General features: G+C 41.3%; 2 protein-coding genes across 7 annotated transcripts in view; one reads left to right on the forward strand and one right to left on the reverse strand.

Moving 5' to 3' along the window:
- Positions 1 to 21,480, reverse strand: part of LOC105481817 (G protein-coupled receptor 137C) — an 85,908-nt gene extending 64,428 nt beyond the window's left edge. Inside the window, exon 1 of one of the 3 annotated variants that reach the window (XR_011625881.1) lies at positions 20,949 to 21,480. Coding sequence is in view for 2 of the 3 variants with exons in the window: in XM_071100183.1 (XP_070956284.1) it covers positions 20,949 to 21,392 (444 nt within the window). In the remaining variant the exon portion in view is untranslated. The remainder of the gene's footprint in view (positions 1 to 20,948) is intronic. The other 2 variants (XM_071100183.1, XM_011741565.3) reach the window with 2 other exon arrangements.
- A 528-nt stretch (positions 21,481 to 22,008) lies between these two features.
- The window catches only part of LOC105481818 (thioredoxin domain containing 16), a 129,106-nt gene continuing 123,382 nt past the window's right edge, over positions 22,009 to 27,732 (forward strand). For all 4 annotated transcript variants that reach the window (XR_011625880.1, XR_011625879.1, XM_011741568.3 and 1 more), the window contains exon 1: positions 22,009 to 22,225. The gene's annotated coding sequence lies outside the window, so the exon portion shown is untranslated. The remainder of the gene's footprint in view (positions 22,226 to 27,732) is intronic.

Consider the following 27,732-nt stretch of genomic DNA (forward strand, 5'->3'; position numbering starts at 1 on the left):
GTATCCACGTGTTCTCATCGTTCAACTGCCACGTAGGAGAACATGCGGTGTATGGTTTTTATTCCTGTGTTAGTTTGCTGAGAATGATGGTTTCCAGCTTCATCCACATCCCTGCAAAGGACATGAACTCATCCTTTTTTATGGCTGCACAGTATTCCATGGTGTATATGTGCCACATTTTCTTTATACAGTCTATCATTGATGGGCATTTGGGTTGGTTCCAAGTCTTTGCTATTGTGAACAGTGCTGCAATAAACATATGGGTGCATGTGTCTTTATAGTAGAATGACTTATAATTCTTTGAGTATATACCCAGTAATGGGATTGCTGGGTCAAATGGTATTCCTGGTTCTAGATCCTCGAGGAATCGCCACACTGTCTTCCACAATGGTTGAACTAATTTACACTCCCACCAACAGTGTAAAAGCATTCCTATTTCTCCACATGCTCTCCAGCATCTGTCATTTCCTTTTTAATGACTGCCATTCTAACTGGCATGAGATGGTATTTCATTGTGGTTTTGATTTGCATTTTTCTAATGACCAGTGATGATGACTTTTTTTTCATATGTTTGTGGCCACATACATGTCTTCTTTTGAGAAGTGTCTGTTCACATCCTTCACCCGATTTTTGATGGGATTTTTTTTCTTATAAATTTGTTTAAGTTCCTTGTAGATTCTGGATATTAGCCCTTTGTCAGATGGATAGATTGCAACAATTTTCTCCCATTCTGTAGGTTGCCTGTTCGCTCTGATGATAGTTTCTTTTGCTATGCAGAAGCTCTTTAGTTTAATTAGATCCCATTTGTCTATTTTGGCTTTTGTTGCCATTGCTTTTGGTGTTTTAGTCATGAAGTCTTTGCCCACGCTTATGTCCTGAATGGTACTGCCTAGGTTTTCTTCTTGGGTTTTTATGGTTTTAGGTCTTACATTTAAGTCTTCAGTTCATTGTGAGTTAATTTTTGTATAAGGTGTAAGGAAGGGGTCCAGTTTCAGTTTTCTGCATATGGGTAGCCAGTTTTCCCAACACGATTTATTAAATAGGGAATCCTTTCCCCGTTGCTTGCTTTTATCAGGTTTGTCAAAGATCAGATGGTTGTAGATGTGTGTCGTTATTTCTGAGGTCTCTGTTCCATTCCATTGCTCTATATATCTGTTTTGGTACCAGTACCATGCTGTTTTGGTTACTGTAGCCTTGTAGTATAGTTTGAAGTCAGATAGCATGATGCCTCCAGCTGTGTTCTTTTTGGTTAGGACTGTCTTGGCTATATGGGCTCTTTTTTGGTTCCATATGAAATTTAAAGTAGTTTGTTCGAATTCTGTGAAGAAAGTCAATGGTAGCTTGATGGGGGTAGCACTGAATCTATATATTACTTTTCACAATATTGATTCTTCTATCCATGAGCATGGAATGTTTTTCCATTTGTTTGTGTCCTCTTTTATTTCCCTGAGCAGTGGTTTGTAGTTCTCCTTGAAGTCCTTCACATCCCTTGTAGGTTGTATTCCTAGGTATTTTATTCTCTTTGTAGCAATTACACATGGGAATTCTCTATTACTGGTGTATAGGTTTTCTTGTGATTTTTGCACATTGATTTTGTATCCTGAGACTTTGCTGAAGTTGCTTATCAGCTTAAGGAGATTTTGGGCTGAGACGATGGGCTTTTCCAAATATACAATCATGTCATCTACAAACATATATAATTTGGCTTGCTCTCTTCCTATTTGAAAGCCTTTTATTTTTTTCTCTTGGCTGATTGTCCTGGCCAGAACTTCCAATACTATGTTGAATAGGAGGGGAGAGAGAGAGCATCCTTGTCTTGTCCCAGTTTTCAAAGGGAGTGCTTCCAGCTTTTGCCCCATCAGTACAATATTGGCTGTGGGTTTGTCATAAATAGCTCTTATTATTTTGAGATACGCTGCATCAATACCTAGTTTATTGAGAGTTTTTAGCATGAAGGACTGCTGAATTTAGTCAAGGCCTCTTCTGCATCTATTGAGATAATTATGTGGTTTTGGTCATTGGTTCTGTTTATGTGATGGATTATGTTTATTGATTTGCATATGTTGAACCAGACTTGCATTCCAGGGATGAAGCCGGCTTGATCATGGTGGATAAGCTTTTTGATGTGCTGCTGGATTCGGTTTGCCAGTATTTTATTGAGGATGTTCACATCGATGTTCATCAGGGATACTGGTCTGAAATTTTCCTTTTTTGTTGTGTCTCTGCCAGGTTTTGTTATCAGGATGATGCTGGCCTCATAAAATGAGTTAGGGAGGAGTCCCTCTTTTTCTGTTGATTGGAATAGTTTTAGAATGAATGGTACCAGCTCCTCTTTATACCTCTGGTAGATTTCGGCTGTGAATCCGTCTGGTCCTGGGTTTTTTTTTGGTTGGTAGGCTATTAACTACCGCCTCAATTTCAGAAGTTGTTATTGGTCTACTTGTGGATTTGACTTCTTCCTGGTTTAGTCTTGAGAGGGTGTATGTGTCCAGGAATTTATCCATTTCTTCTGGATTTTCTAGTTTATTTGCATAGAGGTGTTTATAGTATGCTCTGATGGCAGTCAGCAGTTCTACAGGATTGGTGGTAATATCCCCTTTAACATTTCTTATTGTGTCTACTTGATTCCTCTTTCTTCTTTATTAGTCTGGCTAGCAGTCTATCTATTTTGTTAATCTTTTCAAAAAACCAGCTCCTGGATTCACTGATTTTTTTTAAGGGTTTTTCTTCAGTTCTGCTCTGACCTTAGTTATTTCTTGTCTTCTGCTAGCTTTTGAATTTGTTTGCTCTTGCTTCTCCAGATCTTTTATTATTAATATTTTTGAGACAGAGTCTCACATGGCCCCTCGGACTGGAGTGCAATGGTGCAATCTCAACTCACAGCAACCTCCGCCTCCCAGGTTCAAGCGATTCTCCTGCCACAGCCTCCCAAGTAGCCGGGATTACAGGTGCCCACCACTGCACTCAGCTAATTTTTTATATTTTTAGTAGAGACAGGGTTTCGCTATGTTGGCCAGGCTGGTCTCAAACTCCTGACCTCATGATCCACCTGCCTTGGCCTCTCTCTAGTTCTTTTAATTGTGACATTAGGGTGTCGATTTTAGATCTTTGCTGCTTTCTCTTGTGGCCATTTAGTGCTATAAATTTCCCTCTAAACACTGTGTTAGCTGTGTCCCAGAGATTCTGGTATGTTGTGTCTTTGTTCTCATTGGTTTCAAATAACTTAGTCATTTGTCTTCATTTTTTTATTTACCCAGTTGTCATTCAGGAGCAGGTTGCTCAGTTTTCATGTAGTTGTGCGCTTTTGAGTGAATTTCTTAATCCTGAGTTCTAATTTGATTGCACTGTGGTCTGAGAGACTGTTTATGATTTCCGTTCTTTTGCATTTGCTGAGGAGTGTTTTACTTCCAATTATGTGGTCAATTTTAGAATAAGTGTGATGTGGTGCTGAGAATAATGTATATTCTGCTGATTTGGGGTGGAGAGTTCTGTAGATGTCTATTAGGTCTGCTTGGTTCAGAGCTGAGTTCAAGTCCTGAATACCCTTGTTAATTTTCTGTCTCATTAATCTAATATGGACAGTGGGTTGCTAAAGTCTCCCACTATTATTGTGTGGGAGTCTAAGTCTCTTTGTAGGCCTCTAAGAACTTGCTTTATGAATCTGGGTGTTCCTGTATTGGATGCATATACACTTAGGTTAGCTCTTCTTGTTGAATTGATCCCTTTAGCATTATGTAATGCTCTTGTCTTTTTTGAACTTTGTTGGTTTAAAGTCTGTTTTATCAGAGACTAGGATTGCAACCCCTGCTTTTTTTTGCTTTCCATTTGCTTGGTAAATATTCCTCCATCCCTTTATTTTTAGCCTACATGTCTCTCTGCAGGTGAGATGGGTCTTGACTCTTTATCCAATTTGCCAGTCTGTCTTTTAATTGGGTAATTTAGCCCGTGTACATTTATGGTTAATATTGTTATGTGTGAATTTGATCCTGTCATTATGATGCTAGCTGGTTATTTTGCCCGTTAGTTGATGCAGTTTCTTCATAGGGTCGATGGTCTTTACAATCTGGTATGTTTTTGCAGGAGTTGGTACTGGTTGTTTCTTTCCATATTTAGTGCTTCCTTCAGAAGCTCTTGTAAGGCAGGCCTGGTGGTGACAAAATCTCTCAGCATTTGCTTGTCTGTAAAGGATTTTATTTCTCCTTTGCTTACAAAGCTTAGTTTGGCTGGATATGAAATTCTGGGTTGAAAATTCTTTTCTTCAAGAATGTTGAATATTGGCCCCCACTCTCTTCTGGCTTATAGGATTTCTGAAGAGAGATTTGCTGTTAGTCTGATGGGCTTCCTTTTGTGGGTAACCTGACTTTTTTCCCTAGCTGCCCTTAACACTTTTTCCTTCATTTCAGCCTTGGTGAATCTGACAATTACGTGTCTTGGGTTGCTCTTCTTGAGGAGTATCTTTGTGGTGTTCTGTATTTCCTGAATTTGAATGTTGACCTGTCTTGCTAGGTTAGGGAAGTTCTCCTGGATAATATCCTGAAGAGTGTTTTCATTCTCCCCATCACTTTCAGGTACACCAATCAAATATAGGTTTGGTCTTTTCACATAGTCCCATATTTCTTGGAGGCTTTGTTCATTCCTTTTCATTCTTTTTTCTCTAATCTTGTCTTCATGCTTTATTTCATTAAGTTGATCTTCAATCTCTGACATCCTTTCTTCCGCTTGACAGATTTGGCTATTGATACTTTATGCTTCACGAAGTTCTTGTGCTGTGTTTTTCAGCTCCATCAGCTCATTTATGTTCTTCTCTAAACTGGTTACTCTGGTTAGCAATTTGTCTAACCTTTTTTTGAAGGTTCTTAGCTTCCTTGCATTGGGTGAGAACATGCTCCTTTAGCTTGGAGGAGTTCATTATTACCCACCTTCTGAAGCCTATTTCTGTCAATTTGTCAAACTCATTCTCCATCCAGTTTTGTTCCCTTGCTGGCAAGGAGTTGTGATCCTTCAGAGAAGAAGAGGCATTCTGTTTTTTGGAATTTTCAGCCTTTCTGCACTGGTTTTTTCCTCATCTTCATGGATTTACCCATCTTTGGTCTTTGACGCTGGTGATCTTCGGATGGGGTTTTTGCATGGATATCCTTTTTTGTTCATGTTGATGCTATTCCTTTCTGTTTGTTAGTTTTCCTTCTAACAGTCAGGCCCCTCTGCTGCAGGTCTGCTGGAGGTCCTCTCCAGACCCTGTTTGCCTGGGTATCACCAGATACTGCCGAACAGCAAAGATTGCTGTCTGTACCTTCCTCTGGAAGCTTCGTCCCAGAGGGGCACCCGTCAGATGCCAGCTGGAGCTCTCCTGTATGAGGTGTCTGTCGACCCTTGCTGGGAGGTATCTCCCAGTCAGGAGGCAAAGGGGTCAGGGACCCAATTGAGGAGGCAGTCTGTCCCTTAGCAGAGGTTCAAGCGCTGTGCTGGGAGATCTGCTGCTCTCTTCAGAGCCAGCAGGCAGGAACATTTAAGTCTGCTGAAGCTGAATCCACAGTCACCCCCCTTCCCCCAGGTGCCCTGTCCCAGGGATATGGGCATTTTTGCTATAAACCCCTGACTGGGGCTGCTGCCTTTCTTTCGGAGATGCCATGCCCAGAGAGGAGGAATCTGGAGCGGCAGTCTGGCTACAGTGGCTTTGCTGAGCTGCAGTTGGCTCTGCACAGTTCTGACTTCCAGGTGGCTTTGTTTACACCATGAGTGGAAAATCGCCTGCTCTACTCAGTAATGGTGGACACCTCTCCCCCAGCGAAGCTCGAGCGTCTCAGGTCTTGCTGTGCTGGTAGCAAGAATTTGAAGTTAGTGGATCTTGGCTTGCTGGGCTCCACGGGGGTGGGATCCACTGAGCTAGACCATTTCGCTCCCTGGCTTTAGCCCCCTTTCCAGGGGAGTGAACGGTTCTGTCTCGCTGGTGTTCCAGGTGCCACTGAGGTATGAAAAAAAACTCCTGCAGTTAGCTCGGTGTCTGCCCAAACAGCCGACCAGTTTTGTGCTTGAAACCCAGGGCCCTCGTGGTGGTGTCACCCAAGGGAATCTCCTGGCGTATTATCTGGGCTGGAATGTACCATTCTTCAAGGCACAGTCCCTCATGGCTTTCCTTGGCTGGGGAGGAAGTTTCCCAACCCCTGGTGTTTCCTGGGTGAGGTGACGTCCCACCCTGCTTCTGCTTGCCCTCCATGGGCTACACCCACCATCTAACCAGTCCCAATGAGATGAGTCGGGTACCTCAGTTGGAAATGCAGAAGTCACCCACTTTCTGTGCTAATCTCCCTGGGAGCTGCAGACTGGAGCTGTTCCTATTTGGCCATCTTGCCAGCCACCTGGTAATTAATCTGGATTTCTTAAGAAAAATCTCAGCCGGGGCCGGGCGCGGTGGCTCAAGCCTGTAATCCCAGCACTTTGGGAGGCCGAGACGGGCGGATCACGAGGTCAGGAGATCGAGACCATCCTGGCTAACCTGGTGAAACCCCGTCTCTACTAAAAAATACAAAAAACTAGCCGGGCGAGGCGGCGGGCGCCTGTAGTCTCAGCTACTCGGGAGGCTGAGGCAGGAGAATGGCCTAAACCCGGGAGGCGGAGCTTGCAGTGAGCTGAGATCCGGCCACTGCACTCCCGCCTGGGCGACAGAGTGAGACTCCGTCTCAAAAAAAAAAAAAAAAAAGAAAAATCTCAGCCGGGCACGGTAGCTCACGCCTGTAATACCAGCACTTTGGGAGGCCCAGGTGGGCGGATCACAAGGTCAGAGGTTCAAGATCAGCCTGACCAACATGGCGAAATCCCGTCTTTACTAAAAATGCAAAAATTAGCTGGGTGTGGAGGCGCATGCCTGTAATCCCAGCTACTCGGGAGGCTGGGGCAGGTGAATTGCTTGAACCCAGGAAGTGGAGGTTGCAGTGAGCAGAGATCACACCACTGCACAACAGCCTGGGTGACAGGGTGAGACTCTGTTTCAAAAGAAAAAAAAAAAGAATCTGAATGTAAGCAGTAATGAACGCTGACAATAGCTTAAAACTGCTCATTCTAGAGTACGACAGAAAAAGCAGTGTAGTCAGAAGACCTGCCTTCCAATCCTTCTAATTTCTAATGTGGTTTAGGACAAATCCATGACCTCGGTTTATCATCTAAAAGGTGAGAATACCTACAAACCTATCTTAATCATACAGTAAAGAAATAATGGTATCACAAATATTACCATAAATTAGAAAAAGTGTTTATCATATTGTCTAAAGTTTATATGTAAGAAAGCAGAGGAAAATCTTAATTTTAGAGATGCTCTTTTTTTTCTAAAATAACAATAGCTACTATTTGAGTCTTACTATGTTCTACTACTTACTACTCTTGGTATATTTAAAGTATTATTCTATTTAACTTCCCAACCCCATGAGGTAGGTACAGATGGAGAAACTATGATACAGAGAAGTTACCCGCTTAAGGTCACTTAGCAAGGGTCCATGGAATGGGACTCCAGTGCCCAAGTTCTTAACTACCTAATACCTCTGTATAAAGAGTTTTTTTTTTTAGACGGTGTCTCACTTTGTCACCCAGGCTGGAGTGCAGTGGTGTGATCTTGGCTCACTGCAACCTCCGCCTCTCGGGTTCAAGCGATTCTCCTGCTGTAGCCTGCCAAGTAGTTGAGATTACAGGTGCATGCCACCATGCTCAGCTAATTTTTTGTATTTTTAGTAGAGTCAGGGTTTCACCACATTGGCCAGGCTGGTCTCGAACTCCTGAGCTCAGATTATCTACCCACCTCAGCCTCCCAATGTGCTGGGATTATAGGCGTGAGCCACTGTGCGCCTGGCCTGTATTTGGTGTTCTAATAGTATCCCTGTAAACATCCAATTTACAAAACCTGGAAAATCTACCATCCATTAAAACATGTAGGTACCTTTAACCATGACTGATTCTAGCCTGTTAATTCATCTCTACAAACCTACTTACGTATAATGCTCCTAGCAGGTAATCATATCACTTTTTCTACTTTGGGCAAAAGGATTTCCTGCTACTGCCAAGTATATATGCTCTGTCTATTCTGACTTAAGTTACAGATGTTAGTCCTGCTGTTTAATGTCCTATTCTTTTCAGAATAGATTTAAAAAAATGTCAATTAGGTACTTAACAGCCTTAGCCCTCACATTGAACTTTCTCTTCCACAAAAGCCCTTGGAGACAGAAAAAATACAAGGAGCTCCTCACCAATGAAACAACTTAAAATAGGGCTATAAAGGAATAAGAGTTCATATTCTCCTTAGTTTATATACTACACCGCCTCAAAGCAGTTCAAATGACTGGATCCTACATAGCTGAGGAGAGTACACATTTTTAAGAAAATATTTCTTAAGCTTTTTTATACTCTGAGACTCTGAGGCTGGAAAAACAAATTGTAGAGTGTGATTAATATGCTAATGAAAATGGTAGCTATAATTGAGTTTTTGTAAGAAGAGAGAAGGTACAAATTTGAAATATTATTCTAGAAAGATGATGATCCCTGGGCCCTAAATAAATTTTGATCAGTTTTAACATGCTATGTATAACTCTGTTTAATTGGCATCTATATCTCAGAAATATAATTCAGATACTGTATTAGATCACAGAACTAGGTACTAAGGAATTTAAGCAAAAATTCTCAAATTCTGCAATGCTTTATTAGTATCAGCATACTAGAATTCAAGGTATCTTAGATATCACTGAGACTAACCACTTTACAAATCATACAACTGGCCCAGAAAAATAATGATTTGCAAATATCAGTTATTCAAATAAAGCAGAATTTGGACTAGAATTCTGGTGCCCAGATTCCTTGTTCAGGGATATTTATGATGTACTGTCTTAAACGTACCCCTTTACCAAAGTTAAAATAATAAGATTACAAGGACATTTAATTTTTAAAAGTTTGTCTTTATTTAAAACAAATTAGATGAAACAGTCCATGAAGTTAGATTCTGATTCTGTTTGTGGAGGTGGAAAGAAGAAAACGCTTCTTTTAAATTCACTTACTTTACCACTAATTTACTCTAAGTCATTAAGCACTGACCACATTTATAATAGTCTTAAGTGCTGAAGGGTATGCAAAATTTCTTTCAAAATAAATGTAAAATAGTGGCTGATCTAAAGCAATATGTAGTATAGTGGGGCAAGGCAGACATAGATGGCATATCCAAAAATATACGGTACTTTCTATACATTTGGTCAGACTTAGAACACCATAATTTTTCCATAAGGTATAAATTACTCAGAGTTCATTTTAACTAACTTTGATGGGTATTAAATATAATTAAAGCTTGGTGGAAATTATAAAGACAGAATTATATTTAGTTGTTTTATTCCTATGAGGAGGAGGAGGAAGAGGAGGAGGAGAAAATAGCCCATGGTTTGGGTTTGATCCACAAAAGTTTTGCTTAGCTTATTCAGTATTAGCCTAAAGTATTTTTAACATACTTGAAAATCCTGTCATTATTTAAAAAGTAGATTTCTCATTTTAAGAAATCCAAATTTGTGATTTCTTTTGAAAATCAGATGATTTGACAATGTAATCTCACAGCTGGAACCGAATTAATGTGATTGTCCTCTTTAAACATCTGCTTTCCGATTCACCACAAACACCAACACTCCCTATACTCTCAGAGGTTGTAGCATTCAGGTTTTTCTAGGCATCTGATTTTGGGACTCTTGTTTTAAAGCAAGCATTTTTTTCTTTTTGAAGGGAGGAGGCAGATAAGTGGGAAAAGAGAAGAAAGAAAAGGGTAGAGCAAATTCTGCTGTGAAATTATATATTCAGGGATTCCTCCCCACTATGCTATTTGGGATATGGTGAACAAGAATTTCATTCATTATTTACTGAACAGGTACCTAATACACATCAGATGTTAAATTAGGTACCAGGAATACAGCAAGAACAGACTTGGTCCTTATTCCTATAGTGCTTATCAATCTAGTAAGCTCACACAAAGAAGTCACACAAATATAAAATTCCAACTGCAAATGATATGAAGAGGAGCATAATGCTTTACTAGTCTATAATTTTGGAATCTAACTTGAGTAGTTGGGTGAAGGCTTCCCTGAAGAAGCACTGCGCCCTGGAGTTGAGAGTTAACTAAGCAAAGGAGGAGGAAAGAACATTCTAAGTTGCAGGAAAATAAAATGGAATGGCTTTGTGGCAGAAGGAATATGGCAAGTACAAAGGACTAAAAGAATGTTTAATGTGGCTGGAATGGTGAGGAATGAGGAACATAGTTTGAGATTAGGCTGGAACCATGAAGTGCCTTGTAGTATGTATAAAACTCTCTCCATTCTAATGAGTAACTAGATCCAATGGAGGAATTTAGGGGTGGGGCTTTTTTTTTTTTTTTTTTTTGAGACGAAGTCTCACTCTGTTGTCCAGGCTGGAGTTCAGTGATGCGATCTTGGCTCACTGCAACCTCTGCTTCCCAGGTTCAAGCAATTCTCCTGCCTCAGCCTCCCAAGTACCTGGGACTACAGGTGCGCATCACCACACTCAGCTAATTTTTGTATTTTTTAGTAGAGATGGGGTTTCACCATATTGGCCAGGCTGGTCTCGAACTCCTGACCTCATGATCTGCCTGCCTAGGCCTCCCAAAGTGCTGGGATTATGGGTGTGAGCCACCGTGCCTAGTCGGGTGAGGTTTTTATAATAGATTTTTGTTTCAAAAAACCAGAGTTTGGGCCTCTGGGGGCCAGAGTACACTGACACACCAATTAGAAGGCTAACTGCCATGGACTAGTCAATAGATGCTAGTAGCCTGGAGCAGACTTTTTGAAGGGGAGAAGTGAATGGACTTAAGAGATATTAGGAGGTAACAGGATTTGGTGATGCAGTGAATGTGCGGAATGAGGGAGAAAGCAATATTGAGAAGGACTCATATGTTTCTGAATTATATAAATAATTGGATAGCAATACTAGTCACAGAAATGGGGAACAAAAGAGGAGAACCAAGTTTTGTGTGTGTGTGTGTGTGTTGAGTTGGGATCTTGCTCTGTCACCCAGGCTGGAGTACAGTGGCACAAACATTGCTTACTGCAGCCTCGAACTCCTGGGCTCAAGTGATGCTGCCACCTCAGCCTCCCAAATTGCTGGGATTACAGGCAGAGCAACTGTGCCTGGTTCAAGAACCAGGTTTTGATGAATATAGGTGTGGGGTGGGAAAGGAGGAAGAAAGATCATGTTGAATCTGAGTGCATCAGATATTATGAAGATGTCAAATCAGTGCAGAATCTACAGAGCCAGCTCAGAGTAGTATGGGTGAGTAAGGATCGGAGATAAGTGTGTGAGTCATCTCTTTTTAAGTGGCATGATGTCACAAAAGTGAATGTGATCACTTGGAAAGAAGAGGGGATCTAGGCTTAAGTGTTTAGAAATCTCAACCTCTCTGATGGCAAGACAGGCATATGGCTTAAAAAGAAGCTATCAAGGTAACAAAAAAATCAGGAGAATGCTATTCAATGTGCTAGCCAGTGTTAAGGGGAAAGATACGGGGGGTCAGCTGCTGCTGAGAAATTAATTTGAATGAGGACTGAAAAATGTCTAATAAACTTGTTTACATGAAGGTCACCGTAAGCCATAGGCAACAACTATTTTGTAGAGTGATGGGGGAAAGGCAGATTAGAGCGGCTGGAGAAGTGAGAAAATGGTAATATATGCATGGTCACCTCTGAAAGAAGTTTGATTATGAACAAAGGTATCAGGCAGCTTTTGGCTTTATCAAGCCTCTTTGTTTTTTCTATTTTATTACTCAAGACTCATCTCCTTTGGATCTATCCTGTTCTTTTTCTAACATGAATTAGATGATTAGCTTATTAAATTTGTTTTTTTCTAATGTAAATATTCAAGGTTCTAAATTTAGTTCTGCATGCCACCTAGCTGCATAATTCAAGTTCTGATATACAGTATTTTTATTATCATATAGTATTCTTAAATGCCATTGGAATTTCTTCCTTTACCCATGTTGTTCATAACTGTTTTAAAAATTTCTAAATGAACCTTTGTAAGTTGCTTTTTGTTTGTAGTTTTTTAAGAGACAGGGTCTTGATACATTGCCTAGGCCTGGACTCAATCTCCTGGGCTCAAGTGATCCTCCCGCCTCAGCCTCCAGAGTAGCTGAGATTACAGACACGTGCCACCATGCTCAGCTTTACAAGTTATTTTTGTTACTGAATTCTGGCTTGTTGTTTTAGGGGTGTGAGAATGTAGACTATGAAATCCCAATTATTTAAAATTTAACAATAGCTAACAATCAATAGTACATACCATGTCCCAAACACTTTTTATGAAGGCTATAATTTTCATAGTAATTCTATGAGGCAGATATTATTCTGATTTTTATAAGGAAAATAGGCACAGAAAAGGTAAGTGCTTAACCAAATCTTGGTTAAGCAAGTAACTTAACCAAGTTACACAGAGCTGATAAATGATGGAGCTGCATGTTGTACATTTCTTCTCTGCTTCAGCTTTTATTCTTGGAGTAAATTGCAAAGGCCTGAAATGTTTTAAAATCAACTTCATTGAAATATAATTTATGTACAATACACTGCATGCATTTAAGGTGTACAATTCTGAGTTTTAAGAAAGCTGTACAACCTTTGAAACTATCATAATCAAATACAGAATATTTCCCCAGCCACTAAATTTCACCCTGCCCCCTTTTTGTAAGTCCTCCCTTCTGCTCCAGACCCCAGGAAACTAGTGATCTGTTTTTTGTGACCATAGGTTTGCACTTTCTAAAATTTAATATAAATGAAATGATACAGTGTGAGCTCATTTTTCCCTGGCTTCCTTCATTCATCATACTGATTTTGAGATTAATCCATGTTGTTGTGTCAGTAGTTTGTTTCTTTGCTTCTACTACTTAGTAGTATTCCTTTGTATTGGTATATTTTGTTCATTCATTTCTGATGAACATCTGGGTTAATTTCAGTTTTGAGCTATTGTGAATAAAGCTATTATGTGCATCCATGTTCAAGTTTTTATAGGAACATATGCTTTCATTTCTCTTGGGTAAATATCTATAATGGCCAGATTTTTCTCCATAAGTATTGAGACAGGGTCTTGCTATGCTGCCCCGGCTGGTCTTGAGCTGCTGGGCTCAAGTGATCCTCCTGCCTCAGTCTCCTGAGTAGCTGGGACTATAGGCCTGTGCCACCACACCTGGCTTCTGTAACGGCTAGATTTTATGACAGGCTTATGTTTTTTAACAACTGCTACACTGTTTTCCAAAGTGGTTGTAAAACTTTACATTCATATAATCAGTGTAGGAGTTCCAATTAATCCACAGTTTGGTCAATAGTTGGTATTGTCACTCTTTTAAATTTTAGTCCTGCTAATCAATGCTTAGTGGTAGCTCAATGTGAGTGTAATTTTTGTTTTCCTAATAACTAAATCTTGAGCATCTCTTCATGTGTTTCTTGGCTATGCATATATCTTCTTTTGTGAAGTATCTGTTCAAATCCTTTGTTCATTTTTACTGGATTTTCTTATTATGAGTTCTTTATATATTTTGGATAAATGTACTTTGCCAGATACATGTGCTGCAAATATTTCCTCCCAGTCTGTGGCTTGCTTCTTCATTATCTGTCTTGCAAAAAACAAAAGTTTTAAATTTTGATAGTCTCATTTGTCAATTTTGGTTCACACCTTTTTGTTTACTATGAAACCTTTGCCTCCTCCAAGAAAACATCTTCTCCTGTCTTCTACACATTTTAGCTTTTACTGTTAGGTCTATGATCTATGTCAAGTACATTTTATAGTGTGAGGTAAGAATCAATGTTCATTTTTCCCATAGGAATTTTCAATTATTTTGGAACTATTAGTTGACAAAACTTTCCCCCCACTAAATTACCTTGGCACTTTTGGGGAAAAAAAATCAGTTGATTATACACATATAGGTCAAATTCTGGATTCTCTATCCTGCTCCATTGATCTATATGTCTATCTTTACCCCAGTATTACACTCTCTTGATTACTGTAGCTTTACAGTTACTCTTGAAGTTGTGTGATCCTTACTAAGTCCCTCGTATGTCCACGCATATTTTAAAACCATCTTGGCAACAGCTACCAAAATATCCTGCAAAAATTGTAATAGGTATTGCACTGAATATATAGGTCAAATTGAGGGAGAAATAATACCTTAAAAACAATGACCTTTTCAGGGTATATTTTTCCATTCACTGAGGCCTCTTTAATTTCTCTCAATGTTTTGTAGTTTTTCTTGTAGAGGTCTTGCACATCTTTTATTTATTCCTAAGTATTTTAATTTTTTGACACTATTGCATGTAGAATTGTCTTTTGTTTTCGAAACAGGGTCTTGTTCTGTCGCCCAGGCTGGAGTGCAGTGGTACAACCTTGGCTCACTGCAGCCTTGATCTCCTGGACTCAAGTGATCCTTCCACCTCAGTCTCCCAAGTAGCTGGAATTAGAGGCATATGCCACGGCACCTGGCTAATTTTAAAAATTTTTTTGTAGAGATGAGGTCTATGCTGCCCAGGCTGGTCTTGAACTTCTGAGCTCAAGTGATCCTCCCAACTCGGACTCCCAAAGTGCTGAGATTAAAGGCGTGAGCTACCATGCCCTGCCAAGTGGAATTTTTATATTTCATTTTTCTGTTTTCTGCTAGTATATAAAGTTATATCCTATAAGCCTAGATATTACTTCTTGTAGTTATCTATAGATTAGAATTTTTGACCTAAGAAATTGTGTCACCTACAAATAGCAACAATTTTACTTATTTTTCTAATTTTCAAACGTTTTTCTTTCCCTTGCCTATTGCAATGGCTAAGACCTCCAGCACAATGTTGTGAAGTACTTTGTCCTTGTCCTAGGTAATATGCGGTGAATATTTCTTAAGTATAATGTCAGCTATAGGCTTTTTGAAGATGCTTTTTATTAGACTGAAAAAAAATCCCCCTTTTCCCTCATTTACTAAAAGTTAATTTAAAAAAATCATCTATGGTTGAATTTCGTCAAATTCTTCTTTCTGGATCTATTGAGATGATCGTATGATTTTCTCCTTTACACTATACATATGGTTTTTATCACATTGATTATTGAAGTTTTTTTTTTTGTTTTGTTTTCGAGATGGAGTCTTGCTCTGTCACCAGGCTGGAGTGCAGTGGTGTGATCTTGGCTCACTGCAACTTCTACCTCCCAGGTTCAAATAATTCTCCTGCCTCAGCCTCCCGGGTGGCTGGGACCACAGGCGCGTGCCACCATGCCCAGCTAATTTTTTGTATTTTTAGGAGAGCTGGGGTTTCACCGTGTTAGCCAGGAGGGTCTTGATCTTTTGACCTCATGATCTGCCCACTTTGGCCTCCCAAAGTGCTGGGATTACAGGCGTGAGCCACCACGTCAGGCCACTGTTTTGAAGTTTACTTAAAATATGTTTTCACAAAGCCCACCTTGGATATGTTGGGCTTTCTGGATTTGAAACTTTGATGTCTTTCATAAATTTGGGTAAACTCTTATTTTCCCTTTGAATAATTTCTCTATAATTCCAATTACACATATGTTGGACCTGCTCATTATTTCCTCATTCTCTCTTCACCCATTGGTTGTATCTTCCATCTTTTATTTCTCTGGGCTATATTCTGAGTGATTTCTTTTCCTGAGATCTTCTAGTTCACTTTTTCTTTTTAACTGTGTTTAATCTGTTTTAACCATCCATTTCAGTTCTTAATTTTTTCATTAAAAATGATTTCCAAATGTGCCAATTTTAAGTTTTACATTTCAACAGTGTTTAATTCATAAATGAGTAATTATTGTGTACTATGTATTTGATAATTCTGGTATCTGCAATTCCCCAGTGTGAGTTTTGATTCTGAACCCATGTTTTTTGGAATTTTATCTGTCAGAAGTCTGGGTTTAAAGTACATTCCTCCACAGATGCTTTGCATCTGCTTCTTATAGCTCCTTGAGGTTAGTATCAAGCAAGGATAACTATGTTTTCAAGTTAGATCTCCTGAAACCCCCCAGTCCACTCACAGAACTTATGTGAATTTAGGCTTCAAACTTGTACAAGAATGAGCTTGTTTTGCATTCCCAGGGAAGACTTTTATTTCCCAATGTGTACCCCCTATCTAGCTCTGAGGACCTGCTTATTTTCCTAGTTGATCCACTGAAGATGTACACTTAAAAGGATTGTGGCATTATGCTGGAGGGGATGAAGTCTTTAATAAGACCTCACTGCAAGGCACAGCCTGCAATACCACCTCCCTACACCCTCAACGCACAAAATTAAAATCTGGGCAGTAGCATAACAGGAGGCAGCTGAAAACCACTCCTGCCCTACCCCCAAGACACACATTTGTGTGAGAGTTTATCATTCTGCATTTGCTGTTTTTTGGTTTTTTTTTTTTTTTTTTTTTTTTTTTTGGTAGTTTCTGGCCTTTTCTTGCCAGCCCAATCATGCATTGAAAAAGACTGACTACTCTCTGCAGCACTGTTAGGCATTTTTCTGAATCTATGGTCAGCCAGATGACCCTGGCTTCTACTTCTTTAAACCAGGAGTCATATGCAGTGGATGAAAGGGGAAGGACTTTGCTAGACAGTGGAAAAGGTTTCAAACAGTGTGAAAATGGGAAAGCAAGTTAGAGAAGCACCAAGTAATAAAGCAATGATACATCCAGGAAAGTTCATGGTATAGGAAGAAATTACTTGGTAAGACTTCATAGCACCTGAGCTATATAATAGTCTCACATCTGATACATATTAGCCATGTAATTTTGGACAAATCACATCCATGTCTACCTATTTCATGGGGGTTGTGAAAATAAATGTTACAAAGTGCTTTGAAAATACCAGTTGCATAACATATAAGGCATTATAATCATGTCTTCTGTTACAGGTATGTATCTGAAACTTCAGCTTCACAGATGATTTCAGGAGAAATAAGATCAAGATAGTGAAAAAATTTAGTAGATTCAGACAAAAACAGTTTATAGTCAGTTATGGATAAAAGTCAAACATTGAGCTAAACCACTATTTCTGGTAAACAGTAACTGACTCAGGATATGAGACTTGTCTTACAGACTTTTCTATTTTGTAGAATTTATTGAAACTAAATTAGCAAAGCCCTAATTAGTATGGGCCATTTGCCATGAGATAAAAATAGTTTCATTAAACAAAACTCTATATTGTATGAAATCTTTTAGGCAGAAAATAGATTCCAGACAGTATATAATTTACCTCAAATGTTCATCAAAATAAAGTTAACCCCTACATTTTAGATGACTAAATATTTTCTAAATTTTGACCTTTTTATAAAGTGTCATTCAATAATATAATCACCATTGTTCTAGTTGCTAGAGATAAAAATATGTAAAATATTCCTTCTTATCCTCAAGGAATTTCTATTTTACGTGGTAGAAGTATGATTTCCACTTCTGTGGGAAATCAAAGAACAGAACAAAATCAATGAACCTGAAAGTTGACTTGCAAGTTATTTGAAGTATACCAATATAAGAATACATCTACTGGTAAGGACAATAATAGCATCCATAAATCTAAGAGTTAAGATTTTGAATTTAATTTTCCTAGCTGTTTTAGCATTGTGATTAAGTCACTGTACTTTATCCTGATTAAGCAACTGGCACTCCTAAGATCAAATTGGAAGTAAGAACTTCAATATGTTGAAGATGAACTCATTGATTTTGGCATGCATCACAACACTTCAAGATGGTATACCATCAACTCTCATTAAAAAAAAAAAATTTAGATTCAGGAGGTTCACATGCAGGTTTCTTACATGGATATACTGTGTGATGCTGTCAATTCTCCTTTTAAGTCGTTCAACATGTTCTAATGGTAGACAGAATCAATTTTATCAGATAGTCTGTTTTAAATATTGAAGTCTTCTCCGGTAAAAGTCCAGGAGTATGAACCTTTCTCTGGTAAAGCTCATGTCCTACCTATCCTGCCAGAAGTTCAATATGTGTTTTTAGATTAGTGTACAAGGTGGTTTTTCCCCCCTCTCTCTCAACTATCGGTTTCCAGGAGGTTAAGTACGAAACACTGAGAAGCTCAACTGTTTAAGAAAGGGCTACTTTCCTTCATCTTATTTCAAGTATAGACACACACACACACACACACACACACACACACACACACACACAAAGTCCTTCTTTTCAAAAACATGAGTTTTAGAATATCTGCCAAAATGTATTCAAAGTAGTAGGGTTTGTTTTACTTTTTATACTGATCCACGGTTCTTTATAACTAAGTCCTGAAAGCTACTCTTAGTGAGAATCAGAAAAAACAAATGCTTTAAATAAGTTAAAAGTAATATGGAATTGGTATTTAAAACGGCATACAGTAAAGACAGAGTGAGTTGGTTATCAAGACACACACAACTATTCAAAAAAGATACAGGGGCCTTTGGTTAAAAAAAATTAAACATCAGTTAAGTCTTATATTTATTACCACATAGGCTTTCCCTTCCACTTTGCTATAATATGAAGAACTCACTAGGAAAAACTTCATTAATTCAGAATGATCAATGGGAAGTATACTTCCAGTTATCTGGAATTGATACAAAAATTTGAACTCAAATACTCTCTTAAATACAGGTTCCTGGCGATTTTCTGTAATGAAGAGAGAAATGATTTCTGGTTAAGATATCTCCTTTCAAATAGGCTTTCAAAAAAACTGACAATTTGTTCTCTTAAGTACAATTGTGTCCTAAAATCGCTAATTTGATTATAAAAAGAAAGGACAGACAAACAACTCACACCCTTTTTAGCAGGCATTACAAAGGAAAAAAGCTTTATCCCAGCTTCTTTCCAAATTATGTTTTTCAGGTTAATAGAGTTTCATCGTTTTAAAAAATGTACATCACACAAACATTTAACAGGAAGACTTTTAGACTTTAAATTCTTCCTCACTAGCTTGAGTATTAGCTCAAAGTCTGAAGACCCAATCTAGACACTCTGTGGATTCTATGCTATATAAGCTTACCTTCAGGATTTTGAGCTTAAATATATATCCTTTTTTGTGATGGTGTTTACCCACTTTGTGCTTATCTGAGCGAGCTACTGACGGGGAGATGGTAAAAAGGGAACCTTCTGGGACACGGAAAATGCTTTATATCTTAATCTGGGTGGTGGTAACATGGGTGTATACAGATGTAAAATTTCATCTAGGTGTGCATTTAAGATTGTGGACTTTATGGTATATGTTATACCTCAAGAAGTAAAAAAGAGTGTTTAATCCACTTTATGAAATGCCTACCAACTATTTTACAGTGAATCATTCATACGATTTTGTAAATCAAAATGTATAGGGAAAAAACAAGTCATCTGATGCTCCTGGCATAAAAATCGCTAGTCACTTTCAGGTAAACATCTCAAGCTGGAGTAAAAGCTTCAGTGTTGAGAAGTCACTAACACACTATCTGAAATGGTGGCAGGAAGATTACAATGTATCAGTTTAAGTATAAAGGGTAGAAGTGTTATAACAGCTTAAACGACAACTAGATTAGAACATCCTCAAATAAGTGACACGACTATGGCATCATTATCTCATTTGTGATAACCTATGCTGCTTATTTCCGCTTACTGCTTTGGGGTTTTGTCATTGTATTGTTTGGACTTTCAAAGGATGGAGAAGGAAAATAATAAAAGTTAAATTAGTTTTGTTGTTTTCAACTATTGTTTTTAGTGTGCTAAATAGTTGACGTTATGACTGACTTTAAAATTATGCATTCTACTTCCTATTTATTAAACGAGAAAAGAGTTGGTTTATGTAGGAAATATAAACACTTAATCTATGTCATTTTAAAAAAATTTTTTGCTTGGAACTATATTAATTCCATCACCTCCAAAAAAGCCTTTGAGAGGATTAGCTGCATAGGCCAATATTATTCTATATTAGTCTGTATTAAGCATATGATGTCACCTTGCTTCCTCCCCTCCTCAAGCTTTTCTTTTGGTGGGAAGGAGGACTTTCTTGGGGGAAATTCTCAAAATATTATGGCTTAAATACCACAAGCTGACACACATGATTGACAATCTTACACTCCCAAACCTGTTTGAAATGGGTCAAATACCTAAGCGCTGCAGAACAATGCAATCCAACCAGCAATTCCCCATAAAAGAGAAAGGGGGTGTGATTAGGTTCCAGATATTAAGCAAGTTATTGCAAAAACAGTTTGGTGGTTTTGTTTCTGCAATAGGGACAGGTTGAGCTAGTATTTTTTTCTCTTAATAAGGTCCAAAAAAGACTATGCTATAGGAGGTAGGATAAACCACTAAAGCACGAAGCAACTGGGACAAACATTAAGGGCTTTATGGAGGTCCTTATCCTGATCCTCAGCATTGGTTATTGATCATCAACCCTGCTGGGGAACTATCGAACGAAATTTGCGTGAGGCTTATCGAGCCACAGGAAAGGAGATGCAGGAGGGAATATAAGCTTCTAATAAAAGAAACGCAGCAACAATAGCAGAGGAACAGCTCTGCCTGGTGACGTAATGGCTGGCAGCAGTCCAGCTTCAGCAGAGCTGCTGCTACCTCAGCATCCAACCTCCCTCAACACAGTCCGGCTTCGACAGAGCCACCGGGGCTGCTACTTCTTGAGATGCCACTTTGTTGGTGCCACCAACGCCTTACCTCAGAGGACCAGAACACCAAACAAAGGGTTCGTTCCGTTGCTGTTTTAAGTTGTCAGACACACACACTCTCACTCACTCACCCCCTAGCCCCGGACCCCTCAGTAATCGAGCCAATCAGCCACTTAAGTTTAGGACGAAAACACTGGCTCACACTCCAGGTGTGCCTCAGTTTCCCCAGGCTGGTTTCCAGTCCGCCTCTAGCTGCCCACCCCCCCGCCCCCGCTGGTCCTCAGCGGGAGTTGATCCCAGCGGCCCCGCGTACCCGCCCGGGCCCCGCATGCCGGCCCTCCTGCCTTACCTCCGCCAGGTAGAGGTTGAGGAGACAGAGCGTGGAGAACTGGAGACAGGAGGGGAAGCAGTAGAGCAGCCAGTGGGGGAAGAAGTGCAGGTGAGCGGGCGGCCGGAGCAAGGGCAGGGAGCCGCTGAGCGAGAAGGCGGCAGAGAAGAGGGTGGTCCTGAGCGCTGCCCACAGGAGACAGAGGAAGAGGCAGAGGCTCTGGTAACTCAGCCGCCGCTCGCGGTACAGGAGCAGCCGCCACAGCTGCAGGTAGGCAAAGGCGAACAGCGCGGCGTAGAGCAGGGCGTGCAGGACGCTCAGCGCCAATTGCACGGAGCCCGGCACCGCGGCGCCTGAGGCGGCAGCGACGGCGCCTCCGCCTCCGCCGCCCCCGCCGGGCGTGGAGGGCTCGCGGCCGGCCGCGGGGGCCGCAGCGGCCGCCGGACCCGGCACGGACACCCTCATGAGGGGGCTGGGGGCCGGGCGAGCGAGCGCGGGAAGGAAGGGGCTGGACTCGGAGCCGCCGTCGAAGGGGAGAAGGACTGCCCCCTTACCCCCCACCCACCCCAGCCTCTAACCCCAGGAAGCGCCGTGACGGGACCCGGAGTCCCGCGCAGAGCAGCCGCGGCTCCCCCCGACCCCGCCTCCTCTTTCCCCCCACCCCTCGGGGGTCTCGGCTCCTCCTGCTGCGGCTCGGCTCCGTAGCTGCAAAAAACAACTCTCGGCTGGAGACAATCAGCTGAGAAACCCGAGCATTTGAGGCGCTCGCTCCGCACTGTGGGCTCGCGCCGATTGGCCCGGCTAGGCACGCCCCCTGAGCGCCGTGCTCGGAAGGCCACGGGCCGCCGTACCCGTCGCTCGAGGGCCCCGAAATCTGATTGGGGGCTTAATTTTCCTACTTTCTCCCTCCCCTGTACTTCCCACCCACGCTGCTGATTGGACCTGCTACTGCACCGCCCGTTCGCGCCGGCGGGAGGACTCTGTAATCGTCTGTCACTCTCGCTCCACCCACCGCGCTTCCCATTGGTTAGAGAATGCCTCACGTAGGGAGCACGAGGAGAAGGAGGAGCTTCGCAGGTTGTTTTTTGTCCGGGAGGCCGACTCTGTCGAGTCGGTGGCGGCCGCAGGCTGGGAAGGAGCGGTGCTACGCCTTAGCAGGTTGGCGAAGTGGTTCCAGGCTACCCGGCTAGTCTGGCACGGCCCGGCCTTCTGCCTCCTACTCCGTCGCGTGGCGGCGGGAACTGTTGGCCGCGCGGCCTCAGGAACGGCCTAGGTCCCCGTCCGCAGGTCCCGGGCAGGTAGGTGGCAGCGCCGGTCCTTCAGGCTGTGGGCTCTGCCTGCAGACCCGGGGATTCAGACGAAGCGGCTTTCTGTAGCCAGGGCTGCACTGCAGAGCTCCGGAGTCTGACTTAGGACACCCGCCTCTGGGGCACTGAAGGGCCTCACCTGGAGCCTCCTGAGGGCGTTTTACCTTCTGTTTTCGCTGTATGAACGGCGGGAAACACCGGAGCCCTTTGTGGGTCAAGGGGATGGAAAGGGGCAACGGGGAGAACCGGAGCTCTTAAGTGAAAGACACTTCCCTCCCAAGGGATATGTCTCTTAAGAAGGAGTAATAGTAGTGTCAGATGGATGTTGAAGCGATCTGTGAGCAGGGGGAAGCTCGTTCTTTCAAACGTAGAATTTGGGAAGATGCTCTGGGCTTCAGTTTTGGGAAAAAGGCAGAAACAGACTTGTAAGTCTGATGATTGCCTGGAGAGGAAGTAGAATATTCTGTACTGTTTAAATTCCACATGTATTGAAGCCCTTGGACCTGTGTATGGTAGATGGTGGCGCTATTCCTGGGGCTGAGAGAAAATACATGCTATGTTACTGCTGTAAAGAAGCGAGGAATAATCACATAGACTAATGTATATTAGGCCGGCACATAGTTGTTGATTTTTTTTTTTTTCCTATTTGGGAATAAAATTAGCAAGTAGTGCAAAATTAAGAGGAAATAATTTGTTTTCTTTAGAATATACAGCACATTACGAATTCAATATCCTTGTGAAAGACATTGCCACGTCTATTGGAGCAACCAAGACCCAGCTTTCCTTACCTCACCATCCTTTGTCCTATGCTTTTTTGTTTTTCTTTTTTCGTGCAGGGTCTCGCTCTGTCACCCAGGCTGTAGTGACAGTTCACTGCAAACCTCCACCTCCTGGGCACAAGCAATCCTCCCACCTCAGCCTCCCAAGTAACTGGGACTACAGGTACTGGCGCCACCATGCCCGGCTGATTTTTTTTTTTTTTTTTTTTGGGAGAGACGAGGTTTCACTGTATTGTCCAGGCTGGCCTTTGTCGTATGCTTTGCCCAAGAAGAGTGGTGCTCTCTTTTTTTCCTAGCTAAGTATTCCACAGGGAACTTTAAAGTCTATTTTGTAGAGTCTGGGATAGTCGTTTGTCCAGGTACCAGATACTAGTGTGGTTCGAGTTCCTTGGAGGTTTGCTGACAAACTGTAGTAGTAGATGTACAGGCCCCGCACTGTTACCTAGACATCCCTCAGATGAAACGTTCAGCTGAGCAGGTAGAGAGTGCAGTGTATGAGAGGGTACGGCTTGCTCTAAGAAGTTAATAGGCCTAATCCAACATCTGTGCTTTGGAACAGGATTTTGTTTATTGGAACGTAAGAACTTCATCTCATGTGTTTTTAGAGAATGTGGTTAGGGCAGGACACAAGTCTCTTCAAATAGGAGACAGGATGCTCATGACAGCAGTGATGTAATTGATTGCAGTAATGTGCTTAATCATTTAAGCATAAAATCAGAGTTGTGTGGTTTTAGGCACTTGTCAAAATCAAGGGCACCGCATATTCTCTGCCATGGCCTATTTGCATCTTCCATAATCATTGATGTGCACATTTCAAGTCATCAATAGACTTTTGCTATAAAAGTGTTTTTCTCCTGTATTCTCTGCTCAAAGTGATAGTAAACATCTGGATGGTACCTATACTAATTTTAGGTCTTTGTCTGTGAGACTTACCTGCCACCTGCCATGTGTCAGTAAAAGCAAATCTGGATAGCCTCCTCCTTTCTTCTTTTTTGGGGCATGGGAGTGTGTGTATAGAGTTGCGGGGTGAGGGTGCAGGTAGAGGATTTTTCTCCCAACTGCTTTGAAAAGGCTCTAAAGGGGAGAGATGTTGACCCTTTTTATTGCCTCCTTGGATCTGAAATGATAAACTGTGTTGAGATCTAATCAACATTTTATTTGAGGCTGGTTCAGTGAGCAGGTTCTGTTCTCCAGTAGCAGCATTAAACTAAGCAAGCTGACTTCAGACAGAATGTTCTTAGGCGTGAACTTTGTAAGCATTATATGCTCCATTTGTTGCAAAATAGGAAGTGTGTCTTTTTCCTGAGTATGATGGCCACAGATGTTGATACAATTTATTTAATAGTTATAGTTGTTAATTTCCTTCTTTTCTGAGAGGGAAAGCCATTAATTTTATGGTTAATCATAAGGGAATATTAGGCCTATAAAGGGGGAACTAACCAAGGGTTTCCTAGAAAAGCTTGGTGTCAGTTATTCTAAAAGTTAAATGTGTCCAAATGCATAAAGATTTAATATTGTTGTTTTGAGAGGACAGATGACCCTAGCATAGTAGTCTTTCAACCATTTAAAAGCAGAACTGTTTGGGTCGGGCACGGTGGCTCACGCCTGTAATCCCAGCACTTTGGGAGGCCGAGGCGGGCAGATCGTGAGGTCAGGAGATCAAGACCACCCTGGCTAACACGGTGAAACCTTGTCTCTACTAAAAATACAAAAAATTAACAGGGCGTGGTGGTGGGCGCCTATACTCCAAGCTACTCAGGAGGCTGAGACCGGAGAATGGCGTGAACTGGGCAGGCGGAGCTTGCAGTGAGTGGAGATTGCACCACTACACTTCAGCCTGGGTGACAGAGCAAGACTGTCTCAAAAAAAAAAAAAAAAAAAAGCAGAACTGTTTGTCAATTACTATTGCATATGGTACCCTATACCAAAATGGGATTGGTGGGGCTAACGAGGGCTACCACCTGTTCTACCTGCCTCAGGAACACAAAGGCAAATCCTTATACTATCTCCTTACTAACAAGAAGTCTAGCATTTTCTCTTGAAGTACTTCCTTCTTGATGTCCTTTGGAGCTTAACATTCGGTTGCTGAACAAAGCACACTTTTATTGCCTTTAACATTTTATGTGCATGCTTTAGCCCTTTTTCTACTATTGTCTCACGGAGCCATTCTTACAGTGTGGTTACCCTCTTGTATTAGTCTTTAGTTACATGTCACTCATTCTTTCTATTATTTAAATGAGCTGTGCAAACATACTTCTTTAGGGATGAGACAAAAGTTACATCTTACATGCCAACTCTGATCCATGCTAGCAGGACCATTATACTGAAGAATTGAGGGCCTCTTCCAGCCCAAAGGCTCAAAGTCTACATGTAGTTGGGAGGTGTATCGGTAGTATTGGCAAACATGCTATGGAAAACATTTACCTGTGACTTTTCCTGTCTCTTAGTATTGGCATCTGTTGTGATAATAGTCAAATTGCATTTTAAAGAGTCGTCTTATGTTCAAGTCATAATCCTTTTACCCATTACTAAGACCAGGTCTACTAATAGTGCTAGACTGGGTTATACTGTGGAAACAACCCCGAGACATTAGGAGTTTAAAATCATAGTTTATTTTGTTTTTTTCCTGGGATGGAGTTTCACTCTTGTTGCCCAGGCTGGAGTGCAATGGTACAATCTCGGCTTATGGCAACCTCCCCCTCCTGGGTTTAAGCGATTCTCCTGCCTCAGCCTCCTGAATAGCTGGGATTACAGGCACCTGACACCAAGCCTGGCTAATTCTTTTGTACTTTTTAGTAGGGTTTCACCATGTTGGTCAGACTAGTCTTGAACTCCTGACCTCAGGTAATCCACCTGTCTCAGCCTCCCAAAATGCTGGGATTACAGGTGTGAGCCACCACGTCCAGCCTAATAGTGTTGGAGGTAGAAAGAATGGGGGTCGTAACCAACTCAGCGTACCACTGGAGGCGAACAGCAAACTGTTCTCATGAAGCAGGTTGTTGGCAAACTGACACACTGCGTCTGCTGCCCAGAAGAAGGCTGAGGCCAGTCATGCCCCAGGCGCAGTGCTTCTTGTGATTATCTGCAGGAACATCTGAAGCCTGTTAGCAATCATGTGAACCTGTGATAAATCAAGCAGCTGACCAACCTTTACCTGCTGCTCCCTGTTCTTGCTACCCAGTAAATATGAAGGGTTGTGGAAGCTCAAGGCCCTTATTCACTAGAAGCAAGGAGCCTCCTGACCCCTTCTTTAAAACAGATTATTTTGTCTTTATTTTCATTTCTGCCTTTGTTCCCCCTTCATTCAGTCCCGTAGTAACTGTCACATAATAGTTTATTTTATATTGGATCAGCTGGGAGCTTTTCCCCATGGTGTTCTCTTTCTGGGACTTGGGCTGACAGAGAAGGCCTAATTTTGAGTGTTATCAGTGGTCATGGCAGAGGGAAAGTGTGTTGTGATTCATTGCACACGTATACTGACTCTTAAAAGCTTCCAGAAGTACATGTCACCTTGCACATTTCATTGGCCAAGTCATGGCCATACCTAACTCAAGGAAGTGAGAGGTATAATTTTAACGTGCAGAGAACTAGAAACATTTGAACATTCTCTCTTGTCAACAAATGCTTTCCTTTGTACATGTAGTTCTTCCTTGGCTTTTCCTGGTGGAGGTAATTCAGAATTACCATCTTCACTACATGAAGCCTGAAGTTCAGGATCCCTGAGTAATGCCCAGCAGTGGTCACCTCTTTACTGGTCTAGATAGAAGTTATCTGTCTGCCAGCCCCTGTTGAATACATAAGACAGTGTTGGGAGAGAGAACTATAAGTGTTCCTGTTTGGAGAGAAGAAGAATGGAAAACACACACCAGATTCTAGATTGTAGCAATCTACAGTTGAAATCTCTCTGGGCAAATGTTGCTAGGGCTCTAGTTCTGTTCCCTGAGTTCTCTGTGCCAGTTGAAACAACACCACCACTCCTATCTAACACAATAGAAATGAATTACAGGAAAAATGAAATAAAGAATATCAAATTTCAAGCCCAATTTTAAAATTACTAGATTCAATAAACATAAAATTACTGTGTGAAATTGCTATAAAATGTTCTAAACATTTACACTCCATTTCTGTATTTATGTCATTATTTTAGACCAGTAACAAATCGTTCTTACTCTTCACATGCCCTACAGCATAGTTCTCCGTGGTCCTTGGCTTTGCCCTGTGTGAGGTTCTTCTATTTTTATTATTCTTGGCCACATCTGAAATTGGCTTTGGAGCATTTGGCCTCTTTCTGTGTCTGAGCAGTTTTGTCAGTTTGCTTTGTGACCATGTTCCGGTGGGTGCCTAAGGATTGTTTTAAGTTTTGAACATCTAGTCTTTTGGATGGCAGTTCTTCTCTGAGTATTTTTCTTTTAATACCTTTTAAACACCACCAACAGCTACCATCACACAGTACTAATCTGTCTTCCAACCTCTTCTTTTAGGGCTATAAATAAGTTCATTAGCCACAGGAACCTAGGTACATATTCATTGTAAGTTAATCAGGTACATGTCACCTCCAAACTATTGTAGTGACAGTTTTATCAAACCTGTTAATATGGGTCACTTGCTGAGCTCCAGTCTCTGATAAATGTTTCCTTGAGTAGGCCTAGAACAGTTTCTATGCTGCTTGGCCCCTAACCCAGTGTTTTGGAGTCTTTGTCAAGGTGGCATCTCACTTCT

This window comes from Macaca nemestrina, chromosome 7 (genome assembly GCF_043159975.1).
Source record: "Macaca nemestrina isolate mMacNem1 chromosome 7, mMacNem.hap1, whole genome shotgun sequence".
NCBI lineage: Eukaryota > Metazoa > Chordata > Mammalia > Primates > Cercopithecidae > Macaca > Macaca nemestrina.